The following is an 18,888-nucleotide window of genomic DNA, read 5'->3' as shown; positions in this document are numbered from 1 at the left end:
GTAGAAAATTTACGTTACGTTGCTTTTCACTTCGGTATCTTTATGATTGTGCTTGTATCTTGCCAAAATTCAACAGCGCTCATCAGATCTCATCTGTCACAATGTTGGTCTAATTTGTCTTTGATGCAATGTCAGTGTTTTTTTTTAATGCCCTGAAGTTGTTTGTTTCATAATAATCTGTAGATTGAATTTTTGTGCAAATAACATAACTTATGAAATCACGTACTGTTACCGTTTTCTGTTAAAATGTATTTTAATTACTTGATTAAAAACAGCTGAATTATAAATTGCCTTATTAAAGCGCTGATTTTAATTTCAAATGGGAAATATCGATCGTCAAACAGAAAACGTTGGCGTTAAATAAACTGGTGAAACAAATGCAATAATCCTCGCGATACCGCAATTTATTACAAAATGTTTTGGTTGTGAAGATAAAGTCACGCTCCCCGTCTCGCCTTGAAATGAGTTGGCAAGTAAGTGCTAACGCGTGCCATAACTTTTTTATCTTGCCCAAGGGATTTCATTGTTAAATAGAATTGTAGAGGGAGTTATTTGTTTAATATTTTGGACGTGCTTATAAATGTGTCTTCCTCAATTTTTCACGGGCGAGTTTTCTATATTACTCACAAGAGATACTAAATAATTTACAAATAATCAACATTGCACGCGTGGTTGTATGCAGACGATCAAACATGGAGGAAGACGAGTGGTCTCTCACGATGCAGCGTATTATTTTTTCCTTACTGCTGTTTATAAGGGTTTCAGTAGCACAGGTAATTATGATTACTTTATAATCCACGGATTTTGACATCACTCGTGTGTTTTCTCTGCCGAATTGGCGTTTTGTGAGACCCTTGAAAATTAATTTTGCAGACTTGCGTCTTCTTGATTAGCTGCGATGCAGTCATGCATGCAGGGTTTATGGCTATTAGCAAGTTGATGGTAGCTTTTAGTTTACAAAATAAGCTATCAGAATTGCATATGTATTTTACTGTTTGTAAAGTAAGTTGTATTTACGTTATTTATTATTATTTTTACTTCAGTGAGTCCACATTTTGAAAACAACCCCCACCCCCAGTAAATTCAGTGCAGTAGTGAGGGCTGCAAACAGTGGTTTGTTAAATAATAAATACCAGCAATCATTGAATGTTATAGTTACATGAATATACAGACCCACTGTTGCTGGCATATTTACTGTGAACAAAACGTTCTCACTGGAGGCAAAATAAATCCTTAATAATACCACAAATTGATATGTGTATATATATACACTGTATGTGGGTTTTTTTTTAGCTAGGATATGTTTGGGATGGAGAGATGTATGTATGTGGCAAACATTTGCAGCTTTAGAAATACTTTGTCAACCAAAATGGTCTCTTTTATGCTATGTGGAATGCTTGGTACTGAATATTAATGAGTTCTCCAATGACTTGCAAATAGTCTGCAGTCTTTATTGCGAGTTTAAGATGATTTGCTTATAGAGTAATATTAATATTAGAAGGCCAAGCATTAACGTAATTTAAAAAGTAATTATTATTTTTCAGGACATTTCCTCCACAGATGTACCTGTACAGCAGATCAGAGCAGTAAACACTTACAGCATAGACTTCCAAGACTTACCTCCTTTGATTCCAATGAATAACTTACCAAACACCAATGTAACAGTTACATATGGCTGCAAAGAGCCAAGTGTGGCTGGAGTTGAACTCAGTGCAATTATTACAAATACAGGACAAAAGCTGATGTTATTCGACAAAACATGGCTGTGTTTACCACTGGAACATATCGTTCAGTCCCTTAAAACCAACTTAAAAGTAAATGAAAAATCTTTGAGAGAACTAAAAATGCTACTGTCTAGCCAGCAGAAGACTACTTCAAATTCTGGTGCTGCACAGTCCAGCAACACTTTGGGATTGACTTCTCTCACAGTGCCAGCTGTTGTTAGAGCATGGATAATTTCACGGGAATTATACAGTCTTAGTGAAAACCATCAAGGAGCTTGGAATATGGCCTCAACTAGAACTTCATACCAAATAAAAATATTACTTCCAATGTCCATGCTGACTGAAGAAAATGAGCAGACTAAGAATGTCTCAAGAAAATTGTGCCATAGTTGGAAGAAAGTACTTCAGGATGAAATCTCAAAATCTCAGCCATTATGTGTTCAAGAAGAAGAAGGTATGTGATTGGAAAAAAGAATGAGTGTTTTTCCCCATAATTCTCTTAAATAACATTTGATAAAAAAATTTAGCACCTTAGTCAAACCGTGCTTCAGGAATTATGGAGGATTAATAGACTGAATTAAATACTGTATCAGAATATTTGATATGGTATTTTAGAAAGTTTTCATAACATTTCATTTTGTTTCATTTTAGAAAACTTGATTTAATTGATCAAAATTTGAATATTTGCTATGATATTTAATGACTTTATAATTGAAAGTGATCTCGAGTTTCTTAAATAGTTTGCACAAAGGCAGTAAATTAATATATTTTTGTATTTCAGATGTGATCCAAATTTTAACCTATCCAGTACTGATGAGAGCATCTGCTCATGGGGTTTCCAGGACCTTCACACCGTTTAAAAATAAAGAGCTTAGACAAGAACAATTCTCATCTCCCAGGCAAGTGTTTTTATAATTTTTTTTCTGAATCAGTTGCCTTTTTTGGCTAGGATTGTAAAATGGATAAATGTCAAAATTGCTGATAATTATAATTATACTGAAGGGTGGGGGTGGGATTCATGTGTGCTTAGGGAACAAAATAAGTTTTATTTGTTACATATTCATACTTTTATATCCAACATAAAGATAACCTTGAAAGAAAAAAACTTTTTATTTTACAGCTTTTAAAACTTAAAACTTGTTGATTTTTTAGGTTTACTGCAGTCATTTACCTGTATGTGATGCAGTACAATTGCAGCACCTCAAAGTTTGGCAGCCTAGTACAACAAAGGACATGGGATGGGCAGTTTCTTACTCCTATCATTTTGATCCAGGAAGAGGGTAAGTATGCTGTAGATATTAATGTCACTGATCATTTTCTTTAACAGGAAAATGGTCCATTTATTTTTATCTTACTAGTAAACTTAAAGGAAAAATTCAGTTTAGGTCATAATATTGTCATTTTTGTTAATTTTTCAGATATAAACTATAAGTTTATCTGAACTCACTTTAGATATTACTCTGTAAATGATGACAGGTCAGACGATGGAATATTGCCAGAATTTAAGACTGATAACATTTATGGATGTCAAGCAGTAATTGACCTAAGTTAACTTACAATGTCATTATTGTTCATAATGTGTCAAATGGGCGTGTTTAAAGTAAATACATTTCAAATTGTTTGGCAGGTTGTTGAGGGTAAACTTTGTCATAAATTTCAGGAAAGATCCATGTTCAAGTTCACAAGAAAAATAATCAGTCTGTTGCCTTGGTTACCCCACTCACGATACCAAAGAACAAGTGGTGCCGCCTGGTGTTGGTTTTTGACCAGTACTATGTGAGTAATGAATTTGTATTGAAATGGAAATTCATTGGAAGCATTTGTAGCAGTTATGATATACTTTTAAAATAATGCTGACAGTTGTTTATTGAACATAGCCACCTCTCAAGAAAACCATTTATCTTTTCTGTATTGAATTTGAAATTAAAAAAAAAATTGGAAGACCTTTGTTAAAATGTAAATTGATTGTGATGTGATTTTTAGTTGTGATTCAGGATTCTGTTTATTGTCACAGGCAGTAATGTGAACTGTGATATGTACAACATGTCTTCAAAGTTACTTCTATGTTTGGCATTTAAATCTAGATATTACGTGCAGAATGAAAATTAAACACATTCTGAATTTTTCATTAGAATATATATCCATTTACTGAAGCATTTTATGTTGGTAATTAGAATATATCAAGCGACTTTTGATAACATTTATTTCTTTGGTTTTCAGTGGAATCTGACAGCCACCTGTAGGAGTAACATAGGGACCTGGGAGAAAGTTTTCTTTACTGAGTACACGTGAGTTAATAATTCAGTTTGGCTTGCCAGTTAATTTATGAAATCACATGCACCATTGAGAATCTTTAACCACATTAAAAATTTTGTCAAAATGCTCTTAAAATGTAATGCTACAGTGTTTAACATAACAGGGTGCTGATAAAAATGATAAGATTGTTGAGTTTCAAGAACTTCAAAGGTATTCCTTATCTTTTTATCACTATGGTGAGTCTGGGCAAGGTTTGAAAAACATTCAAAACATTCATTGGATTTAGTAATCCAAAACACTTAAAGTGGTGGGTAATTTAGATATAAAAATGCTGGTAAACTCCTCTCTACCAGATGCCAAACAGGTGATGACTTCAGTTCTGTGCAAAACTTTTTGCTGGACAGTCCAGAAATGTGCAAAAACATACATTATCTGTGAATTGTCTAGCAAAAAAGAACTTTTTTGGTCCTGGTAGAGGGTACTAATCTTGGAGTAATCTATAAAGGTACAAATCACAGGGTTTGTTTTTAAAGTGACTTCCAGTGACTTAACCAATATGTTAATTAGCTATGCATATGTGCATATTTTGGTTTTGTACAATATCTTTAGTTGTGAAATGTTTGGCAGTAACAAAAGCTAAATGTTATGTGATAGCTGATGTTTATTTTAGCACAAAGGAGATGTTAAAAAAATAATTGAGAATCATATAAGTTAATTTTTGATTTAATAAAAAATTAATTGGCTTAAAAAAAGTATTTAAGTATTATAAGAGAAAGACTTTAATAATAAGTCATAAGTGTCATTTTTTCAGTAAGGTATTGAGGTAAATACATTGTACCTTACACTTTGAGTCCATCACTGATGGTAAAAGCATTAGTTTAATCTATAAGAGCCCCCCAGAAACAATGACTGTTGACTCCTCCTTCCTCATTTGAAAGAAAAAACTCCTCTGCTGCATGAAGGAACTCTTCTTTACTGATCACATTATCATTGTTTGTATCCATGGCAGCAAATGCAGCATCAGCATGGGTTGTGTCAATACCATGGCCTGACAAAAATGTCCTGTACTCGTCCACAGAAATCTCACCATTTTTATTCAGATCAATAGCTTCATATATGTAAGGCATGGCCAGTGTTACTATTTCTCTCCTATCACCCTTCACAAATTCTGCCATGTTGGATATGAATTCCTCCTCCGTAACTTGGTCGCACGTGGTTCCGTGGCACCAGCAGTGCTGCCATGTGTGTGCGAGAGCACGTCGCAGGTGTTGTGCTTTGACGGGACTGAGCTGTCCTGTCTTTTCAAAGTAATCCGCCATTTTGATGTACTCTTCATAAGTGATGTATCCATGACTGTGTTTGTCTGCTCTTCGATAAAAGGTTTTCATCTTTTTGTACCAGAATTGTGAGGGCTCCTCTGAGGAGGTGGACATATTTTCTGTGTTATAAAGAAAAGTGGGGAGATACTGCAGTGTCAGATTTGAGAGTCGTCTCAGGTACTCCATTTTCTCTCAGCCCCACCTATAATTCAGAAAATACAGTTATCACCTGGGCATGCCCTACCTGTGCTTGTTCAGCTTATTTAGAGATGTTAAAACTATTTTCCTTTAAAGGGATAATTACTCTTCGTTTTGGCCAAAAAATGAATTTTCCTGGAGTAAACAACAATTTTCCCATACTTACCAATGGTTAATGAATCCATTTTTACATTCAAAGTTAGTCCCTGTTTTTTTTCTAAAAAGTTTGGTTTTTTGTTAAAATCTCTTAAGAGATTATAATAGAGTACAGCCATCAATGGAGGTCACGTGATCTGAAGACAAGCTCTGATATCAGAATAATAGCTATAACTGCTGTTTTTGTGGTACAACAGAATATATTATATTTCTATGAGTTGTTCACAATGTTTTTATTGTAAAATAAAGATATCATACGAAGAGTTATTATCCCTTTAATCAAATTTTTCAACAATTGATAAAAATTAAAATATACCATTGTGAGCCCAGAGTGATTGTTCCCATAATTTATTAAATAACATTTGATAGTTTCTTTAATTTTAAAGGGATAATAACTCTTCGTTTTGGCAAAAAATGAATTTTCCTGGAGTAAACAACAATTTTCCCATACTTACCAATGGTCAATGAATTCATTTTTACATTCAAAGTTAGACCCTGGTTTTTTTCTTAACAGTTTGGTTTTTTTGTTTTTTGTTCACAATGTTTTTATTGTGAAATATAGATCTCATAGGAAGAGTTATTATCCCTTTAATTGAATCAGATATAATTCTTAGTTTGGCAAAAAAGCTATAAGGACTTACAGTTTTCATTTCTGAAGAACTTAAAAATTGTGCTCACCTTTGTTCAATACTTTGAGAATATTATGATGTTCAAATATACAGGGATGAGATTATCTTGAGAATTGGAAGATTTCCAACTTTGGGAGCCAAAGATATCATTGGTCAAGGTGACTCCCTATAACTATAGAGCCCCAACCTTATTTTTTCACTAAATGGCAGTCTCATATCCCTGAATATAAACCATAAACACGGCACATGAGTATGATAAGGCAGCTTTCTGTAGATAACATCTATACTTACTGGATTCTCCTCTAGTAGGTAGGTACATATACCCTGGAACATCATAAAAACTTCACTGCCCTCTCACAGCCAAGTTAAATGTGAACTGCCTTTACAACTTAAAAAATCAGCCTTGAAAACAGATGCGACTGATTACCATGTTCCACCCAGTTATCTCAAGTTTCAGCTGCTATATTTGTAACACTCTCTTGTAGTGTTTTCTTCTATTTCCATGACCCAGATACCCACCAGCTATTTAAATATGTCCATTGTGATCATCCTGAGTTGACTTCAGGCCCTAAGTGAGGTGTTCCTTGTACATTGACTCATGCATTGCATGTACTGTGCCTTGGCTTATAGTCATGTCTTAGAAAGTTCAGACTTTCACATTATCAGAGAAATGTGCTTTCAAAAGCAAAGCCTTATTACTTTTAAAATCTTTTGAAATTTTATTATCACTAACAAAGCATTAATTGCTACTTATGGAATAATATTAACTAAATTTGTTCAAATTTAAGAAATAATTACCGTTTGCCCACTTTGACAGTCCCAGCTGTGTTTACTTCAAGCCCTATATGTGGGGTTTGCATTGTGAGATGACTAAATGTATATTATACTGTAGATGTATATATAGACAGTGGCTGAACATGCAATATGGCATGCATGGTTGAAGTTCCATCAAAACAACCTTAGTACATACTGCAGTATTATAAAGTGTGTATACATCGGAACACAATTATAATAATGGGCATGTTTATTTTCTTTGCCCAGTGAATTATATGTATTATGTGGTATATATGTAATTTTATTGATATATTGTGGAATACATGTATAGTAGAATTGTGAGATGTGGTACTTTAAAAGGAGTGCTGATTGAACATAATTTTGTTGTTCTCAATCTGTATCAATATCCACTTGATATCAAATTTAATGAAGATGGAGATTTTTTTTTTTGAAACGTTCTCTACATTTTAGTGCTCTCAGTGAACTACTATGTTTCTTTTTAAAGACTATATACATATTTTATATAGATTATTATTAGTTTTAAATCTAGGCATTAAATGAACTTATTTACTTAATGATAATTGTCAGTGAAAGAGGGATTATACAATGATAAATAACATTTCTAAAAGTTGTAGCAAATATTACAGTTTTGAACCTTATAATATGTAGCCAGTTAACATGGCATGTCAAGCATGGAAACTCCATTAAGTTGACTCTCATTGGTAATAACCAGACTATTTAGTTGTTGATCTCTTAAGCTTCATTCACATGCAATGTCTATTTTCTAAATTCTATTTTCTATTCGCGGTATGTCTTATGATCACGGTCTGTGCCCTGAATATCCCGCGGCGTAATTACTGGCAGCGCGAGCCAGTTACTATAAGTTACTTTAAGTAACTGACTCGCGCTGCCAGTAATTACGCCGCGGGATATTCAGGGCACAGACCATGATCATAAGATACCGCGAATGGAAAATAGATTTTTAGAAAATAGACTTTCCATGTGAACGAAGCCTAAATGTACCACTCACTGTGAAAAGGGTCTTGATTTTAGACAATCAGCAGATTCTGTGCTTCAAAAATAAAGATGTTATATTTAATGACATATGTATGTCCTTGCAATCTTTGAATGATGGTGTTTTTAAGTGTTTATATTTTTAATATATTTTATGAAGGTATACCCCAGAGCAGAAATTCAGATACAGTGACACAGCTGGCACCTTTGACTTTGGAGGAACAGACGCCATTCCCAGCTTCAAAGGAATTCTTGGTCATGTGACCTGGTACAGGAGGACAGCAGTGCCATCTAGTAAGGTGAGTGGAATACCGTCTGATAACAGAGAGCATTTTATTTTATTTATTTCAAGATACCTCATGAATTTAGAATCATGACTTATTGCATTGAATATCTTTAGAAAATTTGTCTGTTGAAAACTAATTGTTTCTTGAAAAGGATGAATTTTCACCATTTTTTCAAAAGTAAGTTTAAATATTTTTATGAAAATGTAAGAGTCAGTAAGTGAAAATGGCATTCATATTTAGATGCTTACTTGTCAAATTTCTTTTAAAAATTAGACACTTTCCCATTTTTGTATGCATTACATACAAACTGTAGGATCTTGTTCAACATTATCACAATAGCCTAGTTTGCCATTTTTTCTTCATAAAATATAACAGTTAACTGTGTTAACTTTATTGGCAATTGGCATTTTTCTTTTTTTTTTAATTTGATTCTACAAGTTATATTTAGAGTGTACACTATCTTTCTTCCCAGATTCCCTATCTCCCAGACACTGACCCTGCCTTCCAGCTTGGATGGGAGATAGACAACCATAAAGCCAGGTGTGAAGGTCACAACAGCAGATATTTCCTCCTACTCCTGGCCTACATGACCAAACTGAGGCACATTGACAAGAAAAGTACATATTAAAACCCTACATTTCATTGATTAAGGATTTGATTAATTATCAGATTTATTGATTGGATTTTGATACATAATATTATATGGTATTTTGTATGGCCCTACACTAAATCAGAAAGGTGCGTGAAGGTGACAAGGGCCAATTTAGGACTTAAATGAATCATTAGTAAATCATGTTAGATGTGGTATTTTGTAAGGATTCCTAGGAAATGTTAGGTATAGACCAATAGAGAGAGGGACGTAAACCAAATCAGAAAGACTGATTAATAATTGACAGACAGATGGACAGATTGCTGTGATAACATCAGATATTTGACAAGGTGAGAGAGCTACTCTCTTCATAAATTCCTTATAACAATTCCAGGAAGTTGCCCTGCAGTGCCCCTGGTCACCAAACCCTACACCATTCCTACCTGCAGTCAGTACAGCCAACCTGGTCTCCTCTCCAACCATGAGAGGGCGCTACTAACCAGTATGATCCTGACAGGTCGCAAATCGAGACAATATGTTGGTCTTGTCTTGTATGAAGAGGCACTCAGTATACTGGTACAGTGTATAAAGGACTGTCATAGATTTTTAAAGAACATTTTAAATAGAAATTTCCTTCAGTATCAGCTCCTGTTTGAATTATTGGTAAAATGTTGTTGTGTTGCACCTGGAGGGATATTTTAATTTCTTTAAACTTTGTCTACATTCATTTTCTAAATGTCAGCTTATTTACAGTTAGAGTGAGTGAATACTATAAAGAAGCAAGAAGAGATGCCATTCTGAATTAATAGGCAGTCTGACAAAAAGACTTTCAGTCTGGCAAATTTTTTATAACTGCTGGTATGCATGTCTGTCTGTTTAAAAAAAATTTCAGCATGACTGTAGCATACAGAAACAAAAATATAATCATAATATGTGTAGCCTTTTATTATTCAGTGTTCTTAAATAACTGTTTCTTCCTTGCACAGGAGTTGAGTTTCTCCAATGCCCCACATGCAGTGACCCTCCTGGAGCAAGCCAGTTGCTATGGAAACCACGCTGCCAGCTTTACCTTATCTGCCATCTACACATATGGAGTTGGAGTTAATGCTAGCAAATATGAGGCAAGTGTTTTAGCTTATGTGTCACATGCAAGTGAATTACAAATGAGTTATCATGTTATCTGGAAGCACAAACTGAATAACCTTGTTGGTGTGGGGATGGGGATGGGAGAGAACAGGGGTTTTATATATGAGGGAAATGGAGGCCAAGGATTTAAGAACTGCTTGAAGAACTGGCAGTTAATTTGAAACTAAGATGTCAAAAGGTATTATAAAAATCAACAGTAAAATGTATATGAGGCTTTGCTCAATTTTTTCACAGTCAGTCAAATTTTAATAACTTTGGCTAATTAGTTAATAGCATTGAATCTTATAGGACAGCATTTTTTAAAACTTTTTTTGTGGTACATGAGGCATTCTGAATTTAATTGCAGGCTCTGTATCATCTTGGGCAAGGTGTGTTAGCTGGTCATCGTCTTTGTCTCTTAGCAATGGGAAATAAGCACATGAATGGTCTAACCCATGTACCATATGACCTAGAGTTAGCCTACAGTAAGTATAAACTACACGAATGGTCTAACCCACATACCATACGACGTGTTGCTAGCCTACAAAGTATACTACAATATAACATACAATAAGAATCATATCAGATCCTTCAAGTAGTTCTGACAATTTCATTACTCAGTTATAATTAGTGCCCCCATATAAGCATTGGATAAGTTGCAATGAATTCAGGTGTATGTGTGATATGATATGATATGAATATTAATGTACATAATTGTCATTTACAGCATATTACAAGCATATATCTGATATCACCAAAGATGACAAGGAATCCTATTCACATGAGGATGTAAGCAAACTTTTTTAAACACTGAGTTGAGTAACTTTGAATAACTTTGAAATAAGGCAATGCCAGTTGCAAAGACAAATTGGTCATAGTATAATTATGTAATAAACATGTGAAACATACATCAATTCACATGCACACATAACTTATCTGGCTAACTGGAGACCTGTACATAATATGCCATGAAATATATGTTTATTTTCTAGGTGTACACAGAACCCATTCGGCTGAATGATGATTTTGAAGTGAGCGAGACAACAGAGGAGGACGGGGACATTTTTCTCTGGCTCAAATATCAAGCTTCTCAAGGCGATCTCTGGGCTATGGTAAGTATGAAATTTCTAGCATCGCTAATCATCATTTGTGCTTTATATATTCTGGAGCTGTTTGCTAAGTTTAAACCTTTGAATTAAAAGTTTTAAAAAGTTACTTGAGCCCAATGTATGAATTACAAGTTAATGCATAGGTTTGCTGTACTGTGTGTTTATTCATGCCAGAAACATTACAGATTATACCTCACCATTTTCTATGGTAGATGGAGTTGAGACATTCTCAATTAGATTAAATTGTACATGCTAACTTATACATATTCTGCTGTTTTACATACAAATTAACAGCAGGAAGATATCATGTTACACTTCAGCTTCAATTACACTGTCTCTTTTTTGCTCCTTACTTCCAGCGCCGCTTGGGTCTGCTGCGGTACTGGGGTTCACACGGTGTGACCAGAAACTTGACGGAAGCAGTCATGTACTACCGCATGGCAGCGAAGGCGGGAGACCCCATTGCCCTTTTTGATTATGGGCTTCTGCAGTTAAAGGTGTGTATGGTAATTACATAGAAATTTCAAACACCTCACATATTCTAATTTCTCGCAGAAGATTTTTCATTTATAGTTATACCTCTGAAATGTTCTTTCCTACACAGAGCCAACTTACTTTTCAAAATATTTAAGTCAGAATAATTAAGTGTTGCTAAATATAAGAAATGAAACATTGCTTTGTGGATATTTATTTATTTATCTCAAATTTACTGAGTAATTATTGTATCAATGTATGACTGGTGTACTGTATTAAATAGGTGGTTCGGGTGTATTCAGATCTTATTAGATATTGTTTAAGGATTATATTATGATCATGAAGTATATAGATTTGACTATGTGCACACACATGTGCAAGTTCACATAAAAGCAGGCAAAGAAGATATTCCCACATGCACACACATACAACACAACACACACACAGTTTGCATGTTATGTGTTCAGATCCATTGACAAAGTTTCCTTATTTATTTACAGTCTTTATATAGCCGAGTGTATTCCAGATGAAGGTATTATGCTAAAAGTGTTGTAATCATGGTATCACTTTTTCAGGGCCTAGGAATTAAGAAGAATATTTCACAAGCCCTTCAAAATCTCAACAAATCTGCTGAAATGGTGAGCACATCCTAAGTCTATTTTTGATGGTGGCTGAGTAGGTTTTATATATTTTATTGATTGATTTATTTTGCCTATCTTTCTTAGTCTCTGTCATGTGGAATATTTAGTAATACGTGATATGCTCCTTGATACTGGGTTATATTTATTACATTCTACATGATTTTAAAATATGAATAGAGTTTTTATGAATAAATAATGACTTTTTAAATGGGGGGATCAAGTAACATTTTAGTTTTCACATCGTTTGTTTTAATTTATTTCCCTGTTTTAATCAATTTTACTAGCCTTTTTTTTATTATTTTTTGCATGTTTTATTGGAAAGTCTATGGAACAAATTTGGATTTTAGACTCAAATATTATTATTATTATTATTATTATTATTATTATTATTATTATTATTATTATTATTATTATTATTATTATCTATTCTTAAGAACCATGGAGATGCATGGAATGCCCTGGGCTGGTATTACCTGAACTTTGAGGACAACCTAAATGAGTCAGCCAGGTGCTTTGAGAAGGCGTATAGCTTGGGCTCAGTGAGTGCGGGTCACAACCTGGGCTACCTCCACCACACAGGACAGTTCCCAGGGAAAGGGGCAGATAAGGTATTCATATTAGATGCTGTTTATTTATTTATTTATTTGTTTGTTTGTAAGTTTGTTTTTTAATTAATTTATTTGCATTTATTTATTTATGTGTGTGCTTTTTTAAGCGTTTATTTATTAAAAGGTTAGACTATTGTTGTAATCATAATATTCATGAATGACATTGTTCATGTTATAGTTTTGATTACTTTTTGAATTAAGTTGAATGCTAAATTGAACTAAATTGAATCTCTCCATATGCGGAATTATTGATAAAAGGTAATATTAGCATAATTAAACCATATATGATTGTTGAAGTGGTAGTCCACATTTACAGATCTTTGTTTAAAGGTAAAGAAAACATTAAAGGTAATTTTATATGATCATGATATGTTCACATATTATTATTATAATCGATAAGCACTGGGAGGCAATTGGAATTGGATCAATATTATAAAAATGGTAATATATGGAAAACTTTTATGTGAATTTACATTTTGGTAAATAGATTTACATCTTTTTTGGTTTCAGGAGTTATGTATTTAATTAAAGGTACACATATTATGTAGCTGTTAATGGTTGAAACGGGTCTAGGTGATGGGAGAGTTGATTTTGGTGAAAGTTCGGTGTATTGCATGGGCTTCTTTCGACTTTTTTAAAGTGTGGTTATTAGTATTGGGGAAATGTGTTTGGAGTTGATTTCAGAAAATTATGGCACAATTTTTTGGATAAGGTTTTAGTAATTCTATGGGTATCCTAGGAATATTAGAAGATCATATTAACTTGTGTCCCAGAATGACAAGCTGAAGTTTGTAAATTATGGTTTATAATTAATTTTTAATGAATATCTAACTTGTATTTAGTATATTGGACAATTTGTGAAATCCATGTCCAATAATAAGTAATTATAGTAATATCACAAACTGTTCAACAATATGCATGAGAGTATTCAGTTCCAATGCTATTTATTGATCTGTCACTACTTACAATTGTGAGAAAGGTAAAACTAATGAAATATCTGATTGTATCTCTTTAAAGATGATCTTAATTCAAATCATGTTGTGATTGAATATATGTGTGATCATCATTTAATTTGTAATTAAAATTGAAAATATGTGTTTTTGACAATTTGAAAAAAAATTAAATGGCAGTGATAAAGGTTTCTGCACTTGACCAATTGACCTCACCTTCAACATTTTAGATAGAAATATTGATTCTTCAGAACATAAATGCAATAAGTAACAGGCAGGCGGTAAGTAATTCTCTCTTTGTAGCTAGTAAGATATTATCAGATTCAACTACACCAAAAAAAAAAAGTGTTCTGAAAAAGCTCAGCCAGTGATACTTTAGAGGATACTGTAATGAGACATTCTATTTTCCAGTATACAGCCTACCAGTACTATGAGTGGGCAGCTGACCAGGGACACCTGGACTCTGGGGTGATGGTGGCCACCTTCTATCATAAGGGCTTTCCAGGACTGGACAGGAACCCATATCAGGCTGCTATGTAAGTACCTAGATCACAAGGTGTTCCCATGTTTAGATAGACACTCATATCAGGCTGCTATGTAAGTACCTAGATCACAAGGTGTTCCCATGGTTATATAGAAACCCATATCAGGCTGCTATGTAAGTACCTAGATCACAAGGTGTTCCCATGGTTATATAGAAACCCATATCAGGCTGCTATGTAAGTACCTAGATCACAAGGTGTTCCCATGGTTATATAGAAACCCATATCAGGCTGCTATGTAAGTACCTAGATCACAAGGTGTTCCCATGTTTATATAGGAACCCATATCAAGCTGCTATGTAAGTACCTAGATCACAAGGTGTTCCCATGGTTATATAGAAACCCATATCAAGCTGCTATGTAAGTAGCCAGGGGAAGTAGGGACAGATACATGTGGCAGATAAAATTTGCTTTTAGACTGTGTGGAAATTCATTTGTTTGTTTGTTTATTATTTATATTATGAAAATCTAACATACTATTTCTCCTTTCTACTGTATTCTGAAGAAGGTTAAAGAAAGGTAAAACTTAGCATAGCACATCTTAATCGGTATAGGACTGATTATTTTATTTTCTTTTTATTGCAGCTGGGCCCAATTTCTTGGAGAAAAAAGCAATGCTGTTGGGAGATTGCTCAGAAGAGCTCTCAGAGCATACAAGGATGAAGACAGGTAAATGGGCAGTGTTAAACTCCATCTCCTAGTGATAGTAATAAATAGGGATGTTGAGATTGTTTGCTTTCTTGTTTAACTTCTAAAGATGAAATGTTACTTATTTAAAACCCAGATGTTCATCTGTCAGTGATTATATTACTTCATATTTATTCTGTCTTTCATTTCATCTAAGCACTTTTGTTTGCACTTTCTCTCTCTCTCTCTCTCTCAGATTTAAACACTGTCCATAGTCAATACCATATCATATCTATATTTCACTCCAGACACATAGCATTGCTGTACTACCTGCTGGCAGCTTACACTGGGATTGAGGCAGCAAACTTCAACTTTGCCTGGCTGGCAGAAGACCACCCAGAATATGTGAAAAAATACATAGCTGAGGAGTGTATCTGGAAACACTATAACCTGTCCACACAGAGGCCCGTGAATGCGGTAGACCCAGTGGGTAAGTATGTGCATGTGTGTGTGTGTGTGTGTGTGTGTGTGTGTGTGTGTGTGTGTGTGTGTGTGTGAATGAATGTGCATTACATGTGTGTGTGTGTGTGCATGTATGTGTGTGCACTTGCATGACATTTGTGTTTTTAAATATGTGTATGTGAGTGTCTCTTAACAAGCTTGTCAGATTTTTAGGATGTTTTAAGATCCAGGCATTTTGTAATGAATGACATGAAGGACACCTAAGGATTATTCAACTAATTTACTTATCTTAGGTAACCTAATATATAATGCACCAAAAAAGTTTTGGCTGTCATCTATTGGTAGTATATAAGTACAGTATCATGGTAATGACACAGTCTTTTCAATGGGCAAAAATTATCAAACTTTAAGATACATAATTTTTGTAATCACAAAAATTCTATTTCTGGGTGGCATTTGTGGTGCTTTATCTGCATAAGAAAAGAATTATAGAGAAGCTTGCTTTTCAATTTTGCTGCTACCATGCAATAGAAATGTTCTAATTTTTTTAAAAGATATTATGTCATTGACTTAAAAAAATACTGTAACGGTATCTGTCAATTTCAGAGTCAAGATTGAGCATTAATTGTATAGGTTATGATTCTCTAATTCGTTTTTGGTTTTATTTCAGCATTTAACAAGATGGGCGACTATTTCTGGTATGGAATTAAAGAGGCCAGGAACACCACTGCTGCAGCTCTGATGTATGGCAAGGCTGCAGCCAGAGATCCACATGTATGGATTAATTTCAATTTGTTATTCTTTAGCCACATGGAAGAATTAATTTTGTTATTCCTCTTTTTGTTATTCTATGGGTTCTGGGGGAATCTTCATAATGTGATTACAGTAAGAAAAGAAAAAAATGCATCTTCTTATATCTGTAAAACATTTTTAAATGACAAGATAATGTAAGGGGTTGATAAGGTTTTAAATAAAACTGGAAACAGTGTATGTCTATAATAGTTATATATCTGTATACTTCCAGGGTTTATTTAACCTAGCAGCAGTGGTGGCAGAGGGAGTGGAGGTACCACAGCAAGTCTGGGGAGAACTACAGGTACCGCCATCTATACAGCAAGACAAGCTGGCTCTACAGTCCGAGCTGTATTCAAGGTAACTGTGCATTGCAACAACATATGGCAGTGAATGCGATTTTTTTCACAATACTTCTTTAATTTTCTTTGTTATGTGTCTTTGCATGTATATGTGCATAGGACCAATGCCAAAAAAGATACTGCTAGGAACAAAAAATTTAATCTTAATTGTGCAAAAAAAAAAACATATTGCAAAGGATTAAATTAAATTTAAAACAAGGTGTAATTTATTTATTGATTTAATTTCATGGACTTTTCACAGCCTTTTCCCTTTCTAGCATATTTTCTCTACATCCACAAGTCTTTTAACCACATAGCCACATCTGTTTTTCATTATAGTATGCAGGAGAAGTTAAGGTTAAAAATAGTTTTCTTAAGATGTGAAGTATGTGAAATTATAACAATACTGGAATTAATATATTCACAAAGGAAACATAAATGACATTAATAATGTTTCTTATTGTAGATGTGCAGAATATGACAGTGCAGAGGCATACATTCCCTGTCAGCTTGCCCTTGTCAAGGTCACATTACAGAACACTGCTGAAAGGTAATACTGTGTCCTTGGCCTTGTTAAGTCAAGGTCGCCAACTCTGTGAATTTGTATGCAAATTTGCATATTATTATATTATTTCATTCTTAAAAGCACGGCAAATAAGAGATCTGCACAAATCAAACACCTAAATATTGTTTATAGAACACAGTAATATTGTGTGGCAAGTTCTGTCTACATAAATTAGAGTACATGTAGCACTGTCATGTTACCTTAGCAAACTGACATATTTGAACATATTTTAACACATTTAACAATTAAATTTAATTCTTAAATTATTAATAGACTAAGTATATTGTGCTGTTTGTGCAACATTAGATTTCTCCTTGCTTTCAAATGCTTTTTAATTGTCAATGAGAATATCTTGTAACGATCATTTCGACAGAATTTCCTTGAATATTTCAGAGTACTGTCCTTCTTGGGATTCTAAAAGCTGTTTTGGTGTGACGTGTCTCACCCAAGTCTACAGTCCACTGTTACCTATGTCTCCCTTGTCTGCTTTGTTGCTTTTTAAAGGGATAACAACTGTTCATTTTGGCCAAAAATGGATTTCCTGGGGTAGAGGACAATTTTCCCACACTTACCAATGGTTAATGAATCTGTTCTAACATTCAAAGTGAGTCCCTTTTTTCTAAAAAGTTTGGAGATTAATACAGAGTGTAGCCATCTGTGGAGGTCACTCGAAGAGATGGCAAGCACAAATTCCAGAATAATTACGTTAACTGCTGTTTTGGTGGTAAAGTAGAATTTAATTATGTTTCTTTGAGTTGTGCACATTGTCTTTATTATGAAATATGGACATCATATGAATGGTTGTCATCCCTTTAAACTACTTCATTTGGTGATTTATTGAAATAGAATCAGTTTTCTATCCATCCTTGGATCCCAGGGGAAAATGTTGTGATTTAAAATGAATGAATAATTTAAAAAGTATCTTCAACCAGGAAATATTTGTTACTGTAACAATAAGACACTGGCCTTTATAGTCTGTATTCAGCTAGGATAATGAATGAATGTTGTTATTAAATCACACGATTTGAATCAATTATTTATTTAAAATTTATGTATTGTTTAAACAATATTGATCAAAAAATTTGTTTGGAATTTTCAAGTTAAACTTAAATCTTTTCCAGTTGATGATGTTATTTTGTATTTTTCATATACTCCCTTTTTTTTTATTTTATTATTTATTTATTTATTTATTTTTTTAACCTTTTGGAGAGCTGCAGAGAAAAAATTATGCTTTGAGTAGGGTAATTTATATTACTATCTTGCATTAAATTACCAAGTGATTAAATAAACAAAGGCCTCTTTTATGCAATAAGTATTTAATTTTTCTGTGTTCATATGTCAATTGTATTTGTTAGTAATTTTATTTTCTTTACAATATGTTAACCTTTTGTTTGTTTAAAAATAAATTTAAAGTGGTTGAGGTAAAAACAAAGCTTGGAAGTAGCATTTAGCTCATCAGGGGTTTGCATGTCATGATCAGTAAAATTGTTTGTTTGTTGAAATCCATTTCACTAATTTTGTCACTTATTTCTGATGTTCAAAGAAAGAATAGCCCCACTTATGCATTTTAAAGATATTAAAAATATCTGTGAAGTGAAACATTTTTGCTTTTAAAGATCAAATTTTTAGTTGTTGAATATAAAACTTTGTACACATATTTACACAAAATGTCAGGAAATAAATTTAATTTTAAAAAATTGTTCCTT

General features: G+C 33.5%; 2 protein-coding genes across 5 annotated transcripts; one reads left to right on the top strand and one right to left on the bottom strand.

The window, feature by feature from the left end:
• Positions 1 to 72: 72 nt before the first annotated feature.
• LOC106161986 (protein sel-1 homolog 3) lies at positions 73 to 18,888 on the top strand. Its single transcript, XM_087017425.1, has 23 exons — positions 73 to 773; positions 1,545 to 2,178; positions 2,506 to 2,623; positions 2,877 to 3,004; positions 3,385 to 3,500; positions 3,945 to 4,012; positions 8,231 to 8,369; positions 8,830 to 8,974; positions 9,341 to 9,522; positions 9,933 to 10,067; positions 10,439 to 10,556; positions 10,799 to 10,860; positions 11,064 to 11,183; positions 11,540 to 11,677; positions 12,230 to 12,292; positions 12,730 to 12,903; positions 14,265 to 14,389; positions 14,981 to 15,064; positions 15,331 to 15,512; positions 16,155 to 16,258; positions 16,509 to 16,636; positions 17,084 to 17,167; positions 17,576 to 18,888. Exons 1-23 carry the CDS (start codon positions 693 to 695, stop codon positions 17,598 to 17,600), a joined length of 3,153 nt encoding a protein of 1,050 aa, XP_086873551.1. The 5' UTR covers positions 73 to 692; the 3' UTR covers positions 17,601 to 18,888.
• On the bottom strand, positions 4,630 to 7,161 carry LOC106166477 (sarcoplasmic calcium-binding protein). Of its 4 annotated transcripts, none has more exons than XM_013545052.3 (2): positions 7,081 to 7,161; positions 4,630 to 5,501 (listed from the first exon to the last, which is right to left on the bottom strand). In XM_013545052.3, the coding sequence occupies exon 2, from the start codon at positions 5,483 to 5,485 to the stop codon at positions 4,859 to 4,861; it is 627 nt and encodes a 208-aa protein (XP_013400506.3). In that variant the 5' UTR covers positions 5,486 to 5,501; positions 7,081 to 7,161; the 3' UTR covers positions 4,630 to 4,858. The 4 variants fall into 4 exon arrangements, with proteins under 4 accessions (XP_013400506.3, XP_023930006.2, XP_023930004.2 ...); XM_024074238.2 differs by lacking the exon at positions 7,081 to 7,161 and adding an exon at positions 6,802 to 6,953; XM_024074236.2 differs by lacking the exon at positions 7,081 to 7,161 and adding an exon at positions 6,574 to 6,948.

Source organism: Lingula anatina, chromosome 7 (assembly GCF_051362555.1).
Source record: "Lingula anatina isolate TDL-2025a chromosome 7, LinAna3.0, whole genome shotgun sequence".
In the NCBI taxonomy this organism is placed as follows: Eukaryota; Metazoa; Brachiopoda; class Lingulata; order Lingulida; family Lingulidae; genus Lingula; species Lingula anatina.
The sequence above is the reverse complement of the archived record's forward strand: the minus strand, read 5'-3'. Positions and strand labels throughout refer to the sequence as shown.